Source organism: Rhinolophus sinicus, chromosome 17, assembly GCF_057876585.1.
Source record: "Rhinolophus sinicus isolate RSI-liver-muscle chromosome 17, RSI-T2T, whole genome shotgun sequence".
NCBI lineage: Eukaryota > Metazoa > Chordata > Mammalia > Chiroptera > Rhinolophidae > Rhinolophus > Rhinolophus sinicus.
Window position 1 is genome coordinate 190,260,659 of NC_142517.1, and position 17,549 is coordinate 190,278,207.

At 37.2% G+C, this 17,549-nt stretch overlaps 2 protein-coding genes across 5 annotated transcripts in view; both read right to left on the bottom strand.

The window, feature by feature from the left end:
• KANSL1L (KAT8 regulatory NSL complex subunit 1 like) overlaps positions 1 to 2,685 on the bottom strand; it is a 101,256-nt gene extending 98,571 nt beyond the window's left edge. The window contains 1 exon segment of the mRNA XM_088794692.1: positions 2,500 to 2,685. The gene's annotated coding sequence lies outside the window, so the exon portion shown is untranslated.
• A 2,227-nt stretch (positions 2,686 to 4,912) lies between these two features.
• The window catches only part of ACADL (acyl-CoA dehydrogenase long chain), a 43,932-nt gene continuing 31,295 nt past the window's right edge, over positions 4,913 to 17,549 (bottom strand). For 2 of the 4 annotated variants that reach the window (XR_012489612.2, XM_019727007.3), the window contains one exon: positions 16,704 to 16,890. Coding sequence is in view for 3 of the 4 variants with exons in the window: in XM_019727007.3 (XP_019582566.3) it covers positions 16,797 to 16,890 (94 nt within the window). In the remaining variant the exon portion in view is untranslated. Of the gene's footprint in view, positions 11,787 to 11,825; positions 12,887 to 16,703; positions 16,891 to 17,549 lie in introns of those variants that run through there. The other 2 variants (XM_088794693.1, XM_074312579.2) reach the window with 2 other exon arrangements.

Genomic DNA, 17,549 nt, shown 5'->3' on the forward strand with positions numbered 1-17,549 from the left:
AAGGTAATGGATCAGTGAAATAATACTAAGTAGTATATTGCCAACAATGTACTCATAAATTGAGTTCGACATAATTTTCTGATCTTCCAGAGGTCAAAAAGGCAAATATTAACAGCCAATTGGCAAGTATTTACTGAGCACCCACTATGTGATTTGCAACATGTCAAATATGAAATATATTCCTCTCCTTCAAGCAGTTTACAGTAAGTTATGAAAACAGATGTATCACAGACATTAAGTGAAAAAAAAAAAACTATGCAAATTAAAGCAAGGTTTTCATTTTAATGCTAATAGCAGATTATGAACAAAGATGTAATTACTGTGAGGCATGCTCATAAAATGAGTATGAATCAAAACATTCTGGAAGATAATTTGGTGATGTTACAAGAGCTTAAACACATACACACATGGACTTTGACCCAGTAATTCCTCTTTTACAAATCTATGGAAAAAATTTTTTCAAAGATTTATGTAAAAGGCTATTCTCTGTTGTGAAATTTACACTAGCAAAACATTAGAAACATCCCAAACATCTGCCAATAGAAAAAAAAAATATTTAAATACGATAGTTACATGATGCAATGTTAAGCAGCCAAAAATAATTTTTTCAAAGACTAATGACATGGGAATGTCTATGAGGTAAACTCAGATAAAAATGCAACATAATCCCATTTTTAGGAAAAATAGGCAAAATACATAGGAAAATATTTAGAGAGAAATATGAATTATTTGTATTTTTCTTATTCACACTCATCTTGATTTTCCAAATTATTTTGTAATAAACAAGATTATTTAACAAAATAAGCAACTTATTTGATAAGGGCACACATCACACACACAAAAAGTAAAAACATCAATGTGATAGAATTGGCCTGGATTAAGAAAAGTTTCATGTAAAAACATTGCCCCAGGAGGGTTGGGGAAAAGAAATAATGGCTATCTAGATTAAAAGAAATGGTGGCACCGTTGACACTGATCTGAATAAGCAGGCGGAAACTGTGGGAGAATCAAAGATAACAGTTATAGCAGATTTACAGGATATTCAAATATATACTATTTCATGATTCATTCATTGTTTATATTCTTTCCGGTATGTTGGCTTTAGGAAAAAAAATCCTTACTTTTGTTATAAAACAGTATTACGTGGCAATTTCTGTATTTGTAATGTTGGGAAAGATTATAAATCACTTTTACTAACACAAAGCTTTTGATTTCATAATAATCTCTTAAGGCAGGGACAATACTATGAAACTATTTACAAGAGAAAACAGATTGAGATCGGAAAAGTTGTGACTTGCCCAAAACAGCTAGTTAAGAATTGCATAAAGCTGAGACCACTCACAGCTAAGCCTTTCTCAAGCAATCTACATTCCAGAACACCAGGTTTTTCTCCAATATTATTCTTAGAGCTACTTTTTCCTAGTCAAAAACACTGCTGGTTTTGTCTGCAGTACTGGTAAATATCTCACTTAGGTTTTGTTGCTAACAAACCTGCCTCATCCTGTATTTTAATAACATTCCTACTGACCCAAACGAAGTTAAGCAGACTGGTTAAGGAAAGATGAAAGACGCTATCCTCTTAAATCTCGCCAGCTGACTAAAGTTTGGGGAAATCAAAAGGGAATGTGCTTCCCATACTTAAAAAAAAACAAAAACCGCGTACCACTGACCAGAGAGGGAGTGGATCTGCTTCGGACAGAGGGGGTAGGGAACGAATCAAAGACTGATTTTCTCGGAGTAAGAAAACATTACAAGAACATCCATCCAGTGCCTTCCCTCTTGGCTGCTAGCGTGTTCCTTTCCAGCGGTTTCTTTAGTGATCATAGTTTTGTATTTTTTGCTACCAAACAAATTTTTATCAAATAACCTCAAATTTTCCAGGAACATCGGTCCCCCCAGCACACCCAGTAGCGACACAAACTTAGAAACACCATTCCTCAGTAATTCTCTAAATCCTCCACCTCCACCCCATCTAATTCGAAACGCCAAATCAACGTTTGCCTGAGATAAAGTATGAAATGGGTGATATCTAACACAGACGGCTCCGCCCCACAGCTCCCCAAAACAGTGGTCACTACAACCACACCCGCTAAGGCGTGGCCGCCGTGGCAAGGGGCGGGCCCAGACCACGTGTTCTGCCTTCTGCGCACGCGCCCGCCAAAACAAAAGGAAGGCCTGCCAAGCCCCTCCCCTGCCCCACGTGACCGCACCTAGGTCCGCCCCCACCTCTTCCCTCCCCTCCCTCCAGCTTCTGCCAAGGCTGTTAGGTTTAGCCGTTTAAATTTGGCTGTGGTCCGACCCCTGCCCTAGAGCGCAATCCTGTGCCGGCACCCAGAGTCCAACAGCCCAGAGAATTCGGGATACGAAGGGGGCTGCTGATCGGTCGCCTGGCCCGCAAGTCCACCCGGAGGTCTTCGCTTTCCCTTCCCCGCGTTGCCGCCGTCCCAAGCAGAGGAGACCCACCCCCCTCAGCCCACCGCTGAGACGCCGGCCACTCGCCTGCTGGGGTGCCCTGGCTCCCCTCCGCCGCCGCACCTTCGGTTCGGCCGTGGTGGGGGCTGCTGAGGTGATCTCTAGCTGCCCGCCCGCCTCCCCCAACCCGGGGCGCTGCTGACTCGTCTGCAGAGTGCGCCCCGCTCCCGCCCCGGCCGCCGCTGCCGCCGCGGTTTAACAGTCCGCCCGCTGCCCGCAGCTCCGGGCGGCTCGGGGGACGGAACCCTGCGGTGGTGGAGGGACAGTGGGCGGGGCGCGGCGCCAGCCAATGGCAGCGGGGGAGGGGCAGCGCCATGCAAATGAAGCGGGTGGCGGGGAAACCCCGGCAGGGGGCGGGGCCTGCGGACGCGGCTGGAAGCGTTCTGGAAGTGGTTGGAGCGCGACGCCCGAACCCCGCTGCAGAGGCGCGGCGGCTCCCTGGAGGCGGGTTTCGCGTAGCTCCCGCTTCCTCCTTTCCCCTCCCCAGTGCCAGCCTGGAAAAACATACATACACAACAAAAACACGGCGGGGCGACTTCCCTTCCCTGCTTTGCTATTTCTGTACCACTATGATAGGAAAAACAAAGCGCAGGAGAAAGTCAGGGTGCTTTACGCCCTGCCGCCCGCGCCGTGGCTGCACTGGCTCCTGGCGCCCTGACCATCCCACTCAGCCGCTTGAGGGGCAAGTTTTAACAAAGCGTTGTCACAGTTGCCAAGTCTACTTATCTCCGAGCATTTGCTTTTATTTAGGCTGTGCGTTCAAACCTAAAGTCAATTCTGTACGACCCTCCCTCCGCCCTTGCAAGGGACCCAGAAATAGGGTGACAAACCTGCCGTGGATCCAGCTGTGTCGTTTTATGGTAAAAAAAAATCAGGAGCCGCCAGTTCAAGCATTTTTAAATCTGTACAAAGCTGGTTTGAGTGGCGTTGGAGTTCACTCTGTTCTGCGGTAGCACAGTCAAATAAATAAACGGAGTTTTATGTGGAGATAGCGGCCAAGGACACATAAAAACATCTCTGAGAGTCTTGCACCTGGCCCAGCGCTCCACTTACCACTAAACTACACCCTGCATTTCGCCAGCCACGCACTCCATTTTTATTTATTTATTTATTTTTTTAGACTCAGGACTAAATATAGCTCTTTAGATGATGGATTACAGGATTTCCTAAGTACCTAATTTTCACATGGAATGATTTAGGGGATGAAGTACACTAGAAATTTAGATTCAGAAAGACAATTACCATTTTATCACCCTTATTAATTGGATAAGATCATGGCGGGGGTGGGGGTAATCCAAGGAATTGGAGTTATAACAAAGCGTAAGATATAACACAGAGTACTGGAATTGGAAAATAACCAGCTTGTTACTTACTGATCTTTCTAGTAGATAGTGACTTTACTGCAATATTTTTTTTATGACAAGCTGCATTTATAGGAGAGAATGCGTTTTAATAATTCCTCAGAACAATAGTTTCACCTTCATGTGGGATAAAGGAAGAGTTTGAGGAAATTGATCTACCGTCATTGGAATACAAATTATAAATGAATGATATGTTGTGGCAATTAAATCAACATATATTTGTTGGATGTTTACCATATTCAAAGGGCTGTCCTAGTCCCTGGGAACAGAAATGCAAAAATGAATAAGGCATTAAAATGTTTTATTTTTAATTAACAGGCTGAGAAGTCAGATAAGCATGTGTCAAGATAGCTCAAAGGAAGATTTTATTTTATTTTATTTGAGCTGCATATTTTAAAAAAGACTTTAGGCAGAGAAAGAAAGAAGGCATCAATAGTTCAGGAGATAGTATTTTTGAGTTTGAGTAGAAGTTGTGTATATCATATTATTGGGCTGGAAAAGTACTCTGTCAATTAGATTGAATAAATATTGAATAATTGGAATTCAGATTTTAACCTGAAGGAATTATAGTGCAATGAAATCATGTGAGGATAGTTTTCGCCTATGAAATAATTATCAATTATTAAAATAAATATTCATATATTTGCCAAATGTATGTGATCAGTACTGGATATACAGCAGTAAAAAAAGTTCGTTCCTGCCCTCATGGAATTTATAGTGGATGAGATAGGCATTAAACTTTGTAATTATACAAGTAATAATTCAGAAAGCAATTTTGCATATATTACCTAGTTTGTTCATCACACAACCCCTAGGAGGTAGGCTGTGTCCAATATTCTAGGTTAATTCTTTTATCTTATAGTTAGTCCTGCAGTCCTCCAAATTTGCAGACCTCAAATATTTCAATCTATCAAGACATCATACAAATAAAATTTTCTTATTCCTTTTATATTCAGTTTATGATACTTTAAAAATAATAGGAATTGGGGAGGGAGAGCAGGGGTTGAAAATGCATGCCAGTTTTTCAGAAACTGTAGAATACCAGTGCTCCTTGATACAATAATTGACATACTGAATCATTTGTCAAATGGTTTTCTACATTTATTATTCAATCAAAGCCTGAAAAATGCATGTAGTTATTTTATTTTAAATAAAGCATAAGTCATTATTCAGAAAGGACAGTAAAAGTACATTCTGATTCCAGGAAAAAATATAACAGTGACTAGGAGACTTCAAAAACCAGTGAGAACAAGGAGAAGGGAAGGGCACCATTCTTGCTGACATAATTATTACCTGTCTGGAAGCCCGTAAAAGTGTCCAGGTAAGCTACATTACAATGATTTCATGAGATAAACTTCTTTCCTCAACACTGTTTTTATTCAGTCCTTTCATTCAGGAAACACATGTGCGGCACTTAATAATATACAGCTGACATTGTGATAAATGCTACCGATACAGGAGAAGGATTATGCCCTGGTGTTAAATAGCTCACAATCGAGGATAGGTTACAAGTAGAGCCTTTTCTATCCCCCCTCTCCTGCTCTGTTTTTCTCCATGGCACTTATTACCATCTAACATAACATAGGTTTTGATTCTTTTGTTTTTGTTGTCTTGTCTTCCTATACTAGAATCTTAAGCTCCATGAGGTCAGGCACTTTTTGCTGTTTTGCTCACTGCTGTATCCCCAGAGCCTAGGAGAGGGCCTGGCACATGTAAGTCATCTACACATATTTGTTGCATGAATGTATGCATTTAATTCTCACATTCTGCAAAGTGCATGTTATATTCATTTTCTGGGGGGAGGGGTAATTAATGAGGTTAAATATTATATTCTAGATTCTCACACTAATAAATGACCAATCTTGGATATGAAGACAGACGTCCCTAGCCAGAGTTCTTTTCTCACTACCTCTCATGGAATAGAAAGCTAGTTTGGAAGCCTGTTCTATTTATTCCTCCATCTTTCCATGCCCACAGCGACTGTCATCCACTGTCATATTTTAGCGTATGTTATTCCTTCTTTTTATGATCATGTTTAGAAAGCGGAATAGGAGAAGCAGCAGGGCTAAAGGTTACAATTCCTATTCAGGACAGATTTAGCTCTAACTAGCCAATATCAGAAGTAGACAAAGGGCATGGTTGGTAGCAAGAGCTATAGGATTCATAGAACCAGGGCAGGATACAAGAGTGGTTAGAACTGACCCATGGCTACAGGGGAGTAAAAAATGACTACCTGTGTACACAAATATTAATAGCACCTTTAGTCCCAATAGCTCCAAATTGGAGACAACCTAAGATCCATCACTTGGTTAAAAGATAAACAAATTGTGTATGTAATGGAATGCTACTCAGGAATAAAAAGAGACAAATTATTGATACATGGAATAACATAGATGAGTCTCAAACAGTATGCTGAAAGAAGCCAGACAAAAAAGAGAGTAATTAGTGTACGATTTCATTTATATAAAGTGCTACAAAAAACAAATCTAACCTATAATAACAGAAAGCAGATGAGTGGTTGCTTAGGCATGGGGTGGAGGGAATTGAGTGAGATGGGTAGAAGGGGTGATGGAAATACTCTATTTCTTAATCATGGTGGAAGTTAAAAGAGTGCATGCATTTGTCAAAACTCATCAAAATACTTAAAACAGGTACACATTATTGTATGAGAATTATATTTCAATAAAGTTGATTTTTTAAACAAGGACTCTCAGATGAAGGTTGACTCAGAAGTCCCAAAAGTTTTAGGTTCAAAATATACAGGCAGAAAGATTAAAAACTAATCTGTATCCGTTAGGATGCAGATAGCCTGTGTGAAATACATCCAAAAGCCCAAAATAGTGATGGCTTAAAAACATAAGGATTAATTTTCTCTCTTATAATTTATTTTATTGATTCTAAGACACATTGTTTTTCAGAATTTAACATTTCTGAAATCAGAATAATCTCAGTATTGATACAATAAGAAAGCATTGTATTGGCTTTATTGTCACTGGTGTTTTTCTTAATAGTATGTAAGTAATGGTGCATCTTACTATAAGACTCAATAAAATATGCTTTAAAAAAAGTTTGGAGGTACATGGCCCAGAGCTGATATAACAGCTCCACGAGGTCACCAAAACCTCAGGTTCTTTTCTACTATTCTCTCTGCCTCCATTCTCAAAGTATCCTCATAGTCCCAGATGGCTACTGGAACTCCAGGCATCATCATACCACTTCCCAGGCAGGAGGCAAGAAAAAGAAGGCAAACAAGGCCTTTAAGCTGCCTCTCCTATCCCTCTCAACAACTCTACAACTTCATTGTACAGATCTATCTAGTTGCAAAAGAGACAAAAATACAACTAAAGTTGAACACTTGTCACTTCCAATAATATAGGGATTATTATTTAGAAAGACAAGGAGAATATATGTTTGTTAGGCAATGGACTCCACCAGTTTCCAAAGCACAATGTCTAAAACTGGTCAGCTAAATGTAACAAGCTGGTTTGGGGTAAGGTCAAGCAAAGACATAGCTAAAATAGATTTTTTTGAACTACAATCCCTTTTTCAGGCTCTTTGGCTGTGCCCAGGATTGTTAAGAATGCTGAACATATTGATGTAATTTGAAGGAATAATGGTGCCTAAGTCTGCAAAGGTAGGTTAGGACCAAAATATGGAAGGCTTTGATGTAAGGTGAAGTAAGGAATGTAAAGTTTATTCTGTAGGTGTTAGTGAAACCATTAAAGAATTTTGCATAAATGAAATGATAAAGGTGTTGTTTTTGTTATTAATCCCATAAATCTTTACACTAAACAGGCATATCCAGAAATATTGGTCAGAAATTGCTACAATTGAAAAAAAAAATCTCAACATTCTGATTCATTTCATATGAGATATAAACATGGTGGCCATTTCCTGGGGTCACTGAATGTGTTATATATATATTGTAACACCAGTTCTATTTCCTCAGTTATGTATCATGTGCAAGAACATATGAACATTGTATTGGTCATGATGGGCCAGGTTATGATGCAGTAACAAATAACCCCAAATTTACAGTGACTTAACACACAAAAAAGTTTATTTCCATCTCATACAAAGTTTGCTGCAAGTCCAGGTAACTTTTCAAAGCACTTGTCTTCCATATGTTGGATCTGTATTCCATGCTTTGATTTTATGTCACCTCTACAGCACTTTTACAATTGCTGCCACAGAATAAGACATGTCACTTCCATGTATAATCCATTGGCAAGGACTAGTCACCCAGTCCTGCCCAATTACAAGGGAATCAGGAAATGTAAACTTCTCTTTGTGCCCAGAAAGGAGATCTGTGCACTGGTGAATATTGAAACTCTCTTCTACAAAAGTCACATAAACATTTTTTTTTTAAGTGGCATCAAAAAATGAGACTATGTCTCATTTGAGATATGACAATCTACAGGCACTAATCCCAACAACCAGGATCTAGTTTGTAGTTTTTATGGTAGGTATTTGTTAGTTGCCTTTTGATTTCTATTCCCTAATTCCCCTTTCCTAATTTTCCTGCTAGTATTCAGCCCTCCACCCAACTCATGTGCTTTGAGTGAATCTGCTCCTACCTCCATGTCCCAAAGTGGGCCCTACCTGGCTTAAGCCAATTAATACATTCTATTTCCCTTGTCACAATCGTTGGTTCAGAGGTGGGCATGGGATGCAAACTAGCCCCATGAAAGTGAATTTCAGCATTTATGCCCAAAATACTAGGTACAACTCTATTCTCTCACTCTAGACATGAACAAGAAAGCCCATCCCATGGTCGAGTTTAAGAAATAGGTCTACACTATAAATGACAGAACACAGAGATGGAAAGCAAGTGGTAAAGTGTGTCCTTAGTGACAAAGCTAAGATGTTCAGTCAACCAGCTTTGAGTCTGCCCTGAGTTTCCAGTTTTGTGAGCCTTTCCTTAATTTTTTAAGCCAAATTTGATTTGAGCTTTCTGTTTCTTGCAACACAAAAAAATCTATCTAATATAATTTTCTATTGTAAAATGAAACACAACTTCTCTTGGAATATGTTAAGATAAACTTCTGGTGAGTTTAGATTTAAGGAAAAGACTGAAGAAAATGTATTATTTTTAGTAATCAAAATAATTTCAAGAGGGATTTTATGAAACAGAATGTAAAGTAAAATAAATAAACGAATACATTTGGTAATAGCTTGAAACTAGAAAATCCCCACTACAATAAACTGGGGATCTTTGGGGGGAAAAATGGCTGATTTCAGCTATAGGGCAAGAATTGTATGGGATGGGTATGGGAAATTTTGTTGTGCCAGAGAGCAAAGACACTGTCATAAATAACAGGTCATGTCAAAATGACTCAGGATTACATGCTGTCTGGTATTTGTCTTAAAATAATCCATGAGTGTAGGGGGCAAATGGGGCTATAGATGACTAAAGCTCCGTCATGAACTGGTAATTGTCAAAGCTGGGCGATGTATATATGGTGGCTTATTATACTATTCTCTGTATTTTTGTATGTTTGATATTTTCCATAATACAAAGGAAAAAGGAAATATAAGAACAAATTTAAAGGGACTCTAACTGGCCTAGGATGAAGCAATTTATGCATCAAAAAGAATGACTGCAATTAATTAAAATACATTAAATTTCCAAAATCCATCAGTCCTTATTAATACTAATAATATCACCACTATTGGAGGTTGCTGGGGCCTCCACTCATTACTCTGAAAATTGATGAAAGGGAAAAAAAAATCAGGAAGTTATTCTGCCTTTCATTTACAAATTGTATTTCAGGATGTGGTAGCCATGGAGGTATAAATCCCAGATCTCCATTCAAGAAAGAACTTCCTGTTTTGCTGTAAGGAACACAGTTAACTGAGCCTCCAGGTTTTAGCACCTTTAGGATGCATATTAGCTTTAAGCCAAGGCTACCTCTTCCCAGGCAGTCCCCAGAAAATGACTGAGCAGGGCAGAGGAACAAGGGACTGGCCATTCCTGCCAATTGTGGGACTCCACTAATGGGCAGGATTTACTCCAGAGGTCCTCATTGCATAGGGCAAAATTTTGTCAGACCTGCTTCACTGTCTAAGGCTCCATTCTCCCTGCCCAATATGACTTCCTTCCCTTTTCATTTTGTACTTCTGTGTCTCAGCTTCTGATTTTGAGAGGGCCCATCAGACATACAGACTGACCAAAAACTTGAAAGTTCTTCTTTATGGAAGTTAATTCAAAAGGAGTTAAAATGTTAGAAAATCAATTTTTAGAACTTCAAATGAAATAATAGATTTTGAAACTAATTCTCAATGGATGTTAAAACCACCAGGTAAAATGTTGACAGGGAATTTTACAGAGGTATCAGACTAATGTTATCTGAATCTACTGATCAATCTCAGTATCACTAAAACTGAGACAACTACATGTTATATGTCTCATGGTGTGATGCAACAGAATATTGAGCCTGTATCTAATTAAGCCTCTAGGTCTAACAATCAGTTTACAAGAAACATAGTAAATAAAGGAATAAATTAGGAATCACCATGAAAAATTAATCAGATAAGTCAATAATGGTAGACAGTCTACAAAATAAATGACTAGGTATTTTCCAACAAATCAATGGCATGGAGGAAAAAGGGAGAAATAATGCCTAACTCATTTTATGAGGTCAGCATTACCCTGATAATAGAATCAGGTAAAGACAGTGCAAGGAAAGAAAATTAGAGCCCAATGTTGCTTATGAACATAGATGCAAAAATTCCTAATAAACTATTATCATACCAAACAATATGTAAAAATTATAATATACAATTACCAAGTGGGATTTATCCTAAGAATGTAAGTTTGGTTCAGTATTCAAGATGCGATCAATGCAATCTGCTATATCAATAGTCTAAAGGAGGAAAACCACATGATTGTATCAATTGATACAATAAAGCAATTGACACAATTCATTATCCATTCATGATAAAAAAATCAAATTATTAAGAATGAATGGAATTTCCTAAACATGATAAAGGGAAATTCCAAAAAAATCTACTTTAAAAAATCATACTTAATGTGAAAACCTAATGCTTTTCCCCTAAGGTAAGGAAAAAACAAGGATGTCCATTCTCAACATTCCTATTCAACATTGTAGTAGAAGTTCTAGTCACAATAAAAGAGAAAAAAACCGAAGCAGGAAGAAAAGAAGGAAAGAAGGGAGGGAGGGAGAGAAGGAGGGAAGGAAGGAAGGAAGGAAGGAAGGAAGGAAGGAAGGAAGGAAGGAAGGAAGGAAGGAAGGAAGGAAAGAAGGAAGGAAGGAAAAGAAAAAGAAATGAAAGGCCTATATGAGGTCTGACAATTAAGAACTTGTTGCAACAATGTTGCTAACCTTTTTGATATCGGGATTATTCTTTATGAATTTGTAACAACTGGACAGTTAACCAAGTTTACTATTTGAAAGTGCTGAAAAGACTACATGAAAAAGTTAGATGACCTGAACTTTTCACCAACAATTCATGGCTCTTGCATCACGACAATGCACCAGCTCACATGGCACTTCCTGTGAGGGAGTTTTTAGCCAGTAAACAAATAACTGTATTGGAACACCCTCCCTACTCACCTGATCTGGCCCTCAATGACTTCTTTCTTCACCCGAAGATAAAGGAAATATTGAAAGGAAGATGTTTTGATGACATTTAGGACATCAATGGTAATATGATGAGAGCTTTGATGGTCATTCCAGAAAAAGAGTTCCAATATTGCTTTGAAGGGTGGACTAGGTGCTGGCATCGGTGCATAACTTCCCAAGGGGAGTACTTCGAAGGTGACCATAGCATGTTCAACACAGCGTAAGTGGAAATACCCTCCAAAGAGATTTACAGATTTACTCTAATTCCAATAAAAACACCGGCAGCGTTTTTTCTTTTTGTAAATATAGACAAGTTGATTCAAAAATTTGTGCCAAAAGCAAAGGAATTTGAATGGCCAATACAATTCTGAAAAAAAAAAAAAAAAAAGGATAACATTGGAGGAATTCCATAATCTGATTTTAAGACTTCCTATAAACATACAGTAGCCAAGACCGCATAGTATTGGCAAAGGAGGAGATACATAGATCAGTAAAACAGTACAGGGTCCAGAAGAGACCCAATATGGTCAATTGATTTTTTACTAAAGTGCAAAGGCAATTCAATGAAGAAAAGGAGACTCTTTTCAACAAATAGTGTTGGAAGAATTAGACTAACTGTATGTCAAAAAGTGAACCTCCACGTAAATTTCACATCTTATAAAAATTACTAAATGGAACACAGATCTAAATGAACAACATACAACATAAAGTTCTTAAAAGAAAACATAGGAGAAAAACTTTATGACTTGAATTTGGGCTTAGAGTTCTTAGATATGATACCAAATGCATGATACAGAAAAGAAAAATAAATAAATTGGAATTCATCAAAATTAAAAACTTTTGCTCTTATAGAACACACTGTTAAGAGAATAAAAGGACTATAGCTACATATAGAGAAAATATTTACAAATCCACGTATCTGACAAAGAACTTGCATCTGGGGGAACAGCCAGAGCCTGACGACCTTACACCCTGCCACCTAGGCCACACAGGCAAGGCTCGAAGGACAGCTGAATCTCAACAGAATGCCTGCAACCCTCCTGGAACATGGGAGACTTGTGAGGTGCTGCTACAAGGCCATTTTTCACTTGCTTCCCTATACCAAAGAGGCCGTCGGGAGACATTTTCTTATTGTTTAAAATGCTCTGATGGGGCTGAGGCTTTCTGCCTTACCACCCTGAAGGCACACTTGCAGCTATAAAATTGCTTAGTAGCATCATGGAATGGATTCCTCAGCAACAGAGTGTCTCATCGCTCCTGCTGTAGTCTTCTGGCCTCTTGTTTCATTGTCATCCTGTGCAATGGCCACAAAGAGCTGATACCTTTGGCGACTTGTCTTTTTCACTCTCTATGTAGGCTGTAAAGTGAGTCTCAAAAAGGCTCCTTGTTCCTTTACTGGCTGAATCTGTCAGCCTGGCTTTGCCTGGCTTGACAGTGTTGAAATATATAAAGAATTCTTGAAGTTCACTATAAAAAACAAAAAAACAAGCAAACCAACTGAAATAGACCATTTGCCAAAGAAGATATCTGGAAGACAAACATGCACATTTAAAGCTCGTTATCATTATCATTAAACATTAGGGAAATGCAAATGAAAACCATAATGAGCTACCACAACATACCTATTAGAACAAAATAAAATAAAAAAAATACAAGTGCTGGAGAAGATGCAGAGCAATTGGAACTCTTACTTTGTTGGTAGCAAGACAAAATGATAGACACTGGAAAAACAGCTTGTCAATTTCTTTTCTTTCTTTGTTTCTTTGTTTCTTTCTTTGTTTCTTTGTTTCTTTCTTTGTTTCTTTGTTTCTTGCTTTCTTGCTTTCTTTCTTAATTGGGGAATATTGGGGAACAGTGTGTTTTTCCAGGATGTTAAGTCATCATTTTTCAATCTAGTTGTGGGGGGCACAGCTCAGCTCCAAGTCAGATCATTATTTTTCAATTTTTTCAGTCTTGTTGTGAGGGCACAGCTCACTGGCTCATGTGGGACTCAAACTGCTGACCTTGGTGTTATGAACACCACAGTCCAACCACTGAGACAACCGGTCGACCACCGACGCTCAGCTCCAAAGACTTAGGAGACAATATAAAAATGTGCAATTTGTTGGCCTTGTTTGGATCCCGATTTGAACTAGCCACAAAAGGCACTGATACAACCAAGAAAAATTTAATGTTAATTTGGAACTATGTGTTAAATTTAAGTTTTTAAAGTATGATAATGGCCTTGTAGTTACGTGAAAAAAACAAACAAAAAAACACAAAAAACAAAAAATCTTCATCAGTTAGAAATACATGTATACATAAGAGATAGGATTAAATCTGGGATTTGCTTTAAAATAATTGAGAAAAAAAGTGGGGGAGATACATTGGCAAATGTTGAAGCTCGAGGTTCATTATACAATCTTCCCATTTTTGAGTATGTTTGAAGTTTTCTGTAACAATTTTCTTAAAAATGGAAAATTAGAATTCAAAAATAGAGTAGAACTTCTTTTCAACAAGTATTATAAAGCAGTAGACATGATAGGCCTATAGTTGGTTTCCATCTCAATGTCAAATCTTTCCAATGACTCCAAATAAATAAATGCTGTGTATGCCAAAAATAATACTGACCTGTGAAAAGATTTAGTATCCTAGAAATCTTATACCTGTGCAGTAACCTACTAAAATTACTAGATTAGTGAAGATTGCAGTTAGATTTTACAGTAGCAATTCAAAACAGTTTTTCTTACATCTTGTCTTTTCAATGACACTATCAAAGAAATTAGGGCAAAAATAATTTTAAAGCAATAACTATGATTCTAAAAATCTCAGACGCAAACCAAAATTACTCAAGCTTTTTGATTCTCATTAATTATTTACACACTGTGGCTTTCTTGCTGTGTTGGTCCAATCTGTTCTTTTGAGCACTATTATTATTTATCATTTCTTGAGCACTTTGCACTGTGTGAGATACAGACGATAAACTCCCTCCCTAGGAAACAGCAATCAAAGCCACACAAACAAAACACAACGATTAGCTATTTAAGAAATGAAAACCAAATGAAAGGGTAAGAAGCACATTCTGAACTCCCTATTTTGCTTTCAGTTTTAAGCTCATGATACAACCTATGTTTCTTTTGAGGGTGCAAAACTACAATAGTTGGCAAGATAAGCAACACATTTAGAAGAGATAGAAAATGTCCCAGCGATCATTCCAAGATAGTATCTTACCTTAGAAATCCTTTCACTTTCTTGTATATAAAAATTACTAGAACCTATTCCTAGCTCTAGTGAACTGTAATAGCTTTGTGCATGTGTGTGTATGATTTAGGTCTTCCCAGCAGACTTCTCTGTTCCCTTTCTTTTAATACTATCACTCTGCTCCAGGAACTGTTTCTCTCAGTCTCTGTGCTCCTGATTGGACTGTCAATCACAGTGCTCCTTTCCCCTACCTTATAATGACATTATGCTCCAGGATGTGATCCTGGAGTAGCCCAAGGTCATTTTTATAGGCCCTGTAATGAAATTTCTCTGCAGTGTCCATTAGGCCAATTTACAAAGAAAGGTAAAAATAAGTGTGTACAGTGTAAGTGCTGGCAGGCTTAAACCCTAAAATCAGGCCCCTGAGACCCTAGTACCCACAGTTGTTTAGATTGCATGAGCTACGGCCACAATCCTTTTAAGCTAGCACATTCACTTTTGGCTTATGATGGTGTGAATTGGGTTTCTTTTGTCATTTGCACCTGAAAGAATCCTGAGAGGTTAAATAAATTACCATGGGTCCTAAATGGTAGCGTTATCATTCAAACGCACGTTTGTGTACCACTACATAACAGGTTTTCCCTACTATGTTAACTTACTTTATATTCTACAGATGTTGTATCCCTAAAATCTAGTTTCCTTTAAGAATGGGAAAGGAAGAGAAAGAGGCTGAGGGGTGAGGGTTGATCCGTCTAATCGTATATTGTTTCCTGATAGTATGAGGGAAGTGAAAGCTGCTAATACGGTATACTACCTAATAAAAATTTACTTTAACCCATTTGGTATGGATATTTAATGCAAATGAGCAAGAACTCAAGCTGGCAATCAAATAAATTACCCAAGAGCAAGTCAGGTGTATAATTCTAGGAATGGTATGAAAGTATTTTCTCTTCCCTCTGCTCTGTCCAATCATACTGGTTGAATTAAAAAATAGTGTTTAATACCAACAACACCAAATAAAATGTTTAGGCTTTCTAAATTGAAAAAGAATACATATTTCTTTCCTTATAAAAACTACTTTATTCACTGTCTCACCAGTATATGCAAAGAAAAACAAGTACCGAAATGATGCCAACTGTTTACAAATTAAATTGATGCTTTGTTTTTTTGATAATAATTACTTTTAGTTTCAAATCAAACATCGTTTCCTTTCTTTCCTATTTTAAATGCTTACTTTATTCCTTTTATGGCACTTATCATGATTTGAACTTGTTTATTTATTTACTTCTTTATTTATTATAACTTATTTGTTTATTCATACATTAGCAGGAATCTTGCCAAGTTTCATTTGCCATCATATTTTTAACAGCCTGGAGTGTAGAAGACCTAAAGTATTTGTTAAATTAATTTAAAAAATACACTGTTCTAAAATAAAAGTCACTATTTTGATACTTACACAATATACCAATATCTTAAAACTAAAGGATAATGAATCATTCTGTATTCTTCTGTAAAACTGGGATGGGAATCTGTTGAAAGCCCAAGTGTCAGTGGATGAGAGAACCAATGACTTCTCTAGTGGGGTTAGGCAAATGCTTAGCTAAGTGGAAGGATTCCTGCTTCAACTACAGCAGCCCTTCATTCATCAGCATTTTAAGGGACTCTACACAAACTTTTGTTTGAAGACACGGTTCCATGACTTAAGAACAGAGACTTAGGGTAGAGGGGTAGAATTCCACTGTTCTGGGGCATTTCAAACAAAACATAGCTGAAACTATTTTGTATTCTAAATTATGTTTCTTTTCCTTTCAATGTCAATGTGCTGTATTATTATTGTTTTTATAGTATAAGAACAAAATTATTTCTGCCTCAATTTTAAACATTTAATAAATTACGGGTTTTTTTCAGAATTTTAGGGATAAGTGAAACACCTAAGGCTTGTAAAATAAGAAAATCTTTGCCTTTTAACTATATATAAAATTAAAATTTAAACTTTATGTAGGAGAATTTTAGAATCTTTGGATGCAAAGTTTTCTCCTCCCACTGTGTTAATCTTATATTTGCTTTTGATTTCTTTCTCTATAGGAAAGCAGACAAAAACATGTTTAGTGTTTCCTCCCTCTCCAGGTTGCATTTTATTTTGAGTAGATTTAAAACCAGATTAGTTGTAATAGGATTCCAGGATGTGGGCAGATGTCTATTTGTCACTGATGATCTCTTTTGCAATCAGCTCCTTCATTATTTCATTGGTACCACCATAGATTGGCTGAAGTCGGGCATCCACATAAGCTCTGGATAAATCAGAAGATGATTGAATGAATAAATAAAAGATATTAGAAATTATAAATATTTTCTCACTATGTAACTATTAATTACTTTAAAGTATTAATTTAATGAAATCCAAACAATAAAAGTTTTTCATAAATTTTTTTTCAGTATGGCATTCATCCTCGATTGTATTAATTACAGAATTCTATTAAGATAGTGATCATCTATCAATATAGCTTTGTTTTAGTTTGCTTGAAGAGATTACAAATTCAAAATAACATTTATAGGTTTGTTTTGTTTGATTTAATTTTGTAAAAGTCAGCACATATGGTATGTTTCTTAAAAGGCCAATTTAGATTTAGAAATGGATGGAATGTTTTAATTTCTTGCTATCTTTAATGTTTTCCAAGGAAGTTGAAGTCCACTAGTTTTGTAGAAAACAAAAGAGAAAAGAGTGTATATATTTTCTAACATCCCTTTATATTTCCACCACCACTGTTGCCGTCAGGGGTGTAAAATGATGCTTTAGAAAATATTACTTCTCACAAAGTTAACAAGTAACTTATTTCTTGGAAATGGTTAATAGTCACCCCAGTAATGTATGAGGTTAAAATCCTGAGTGGCTGAATTCACTGGCACAAAAAAATAGAAAAAATGTTATCAAAAATGTACTTTTGGTAGC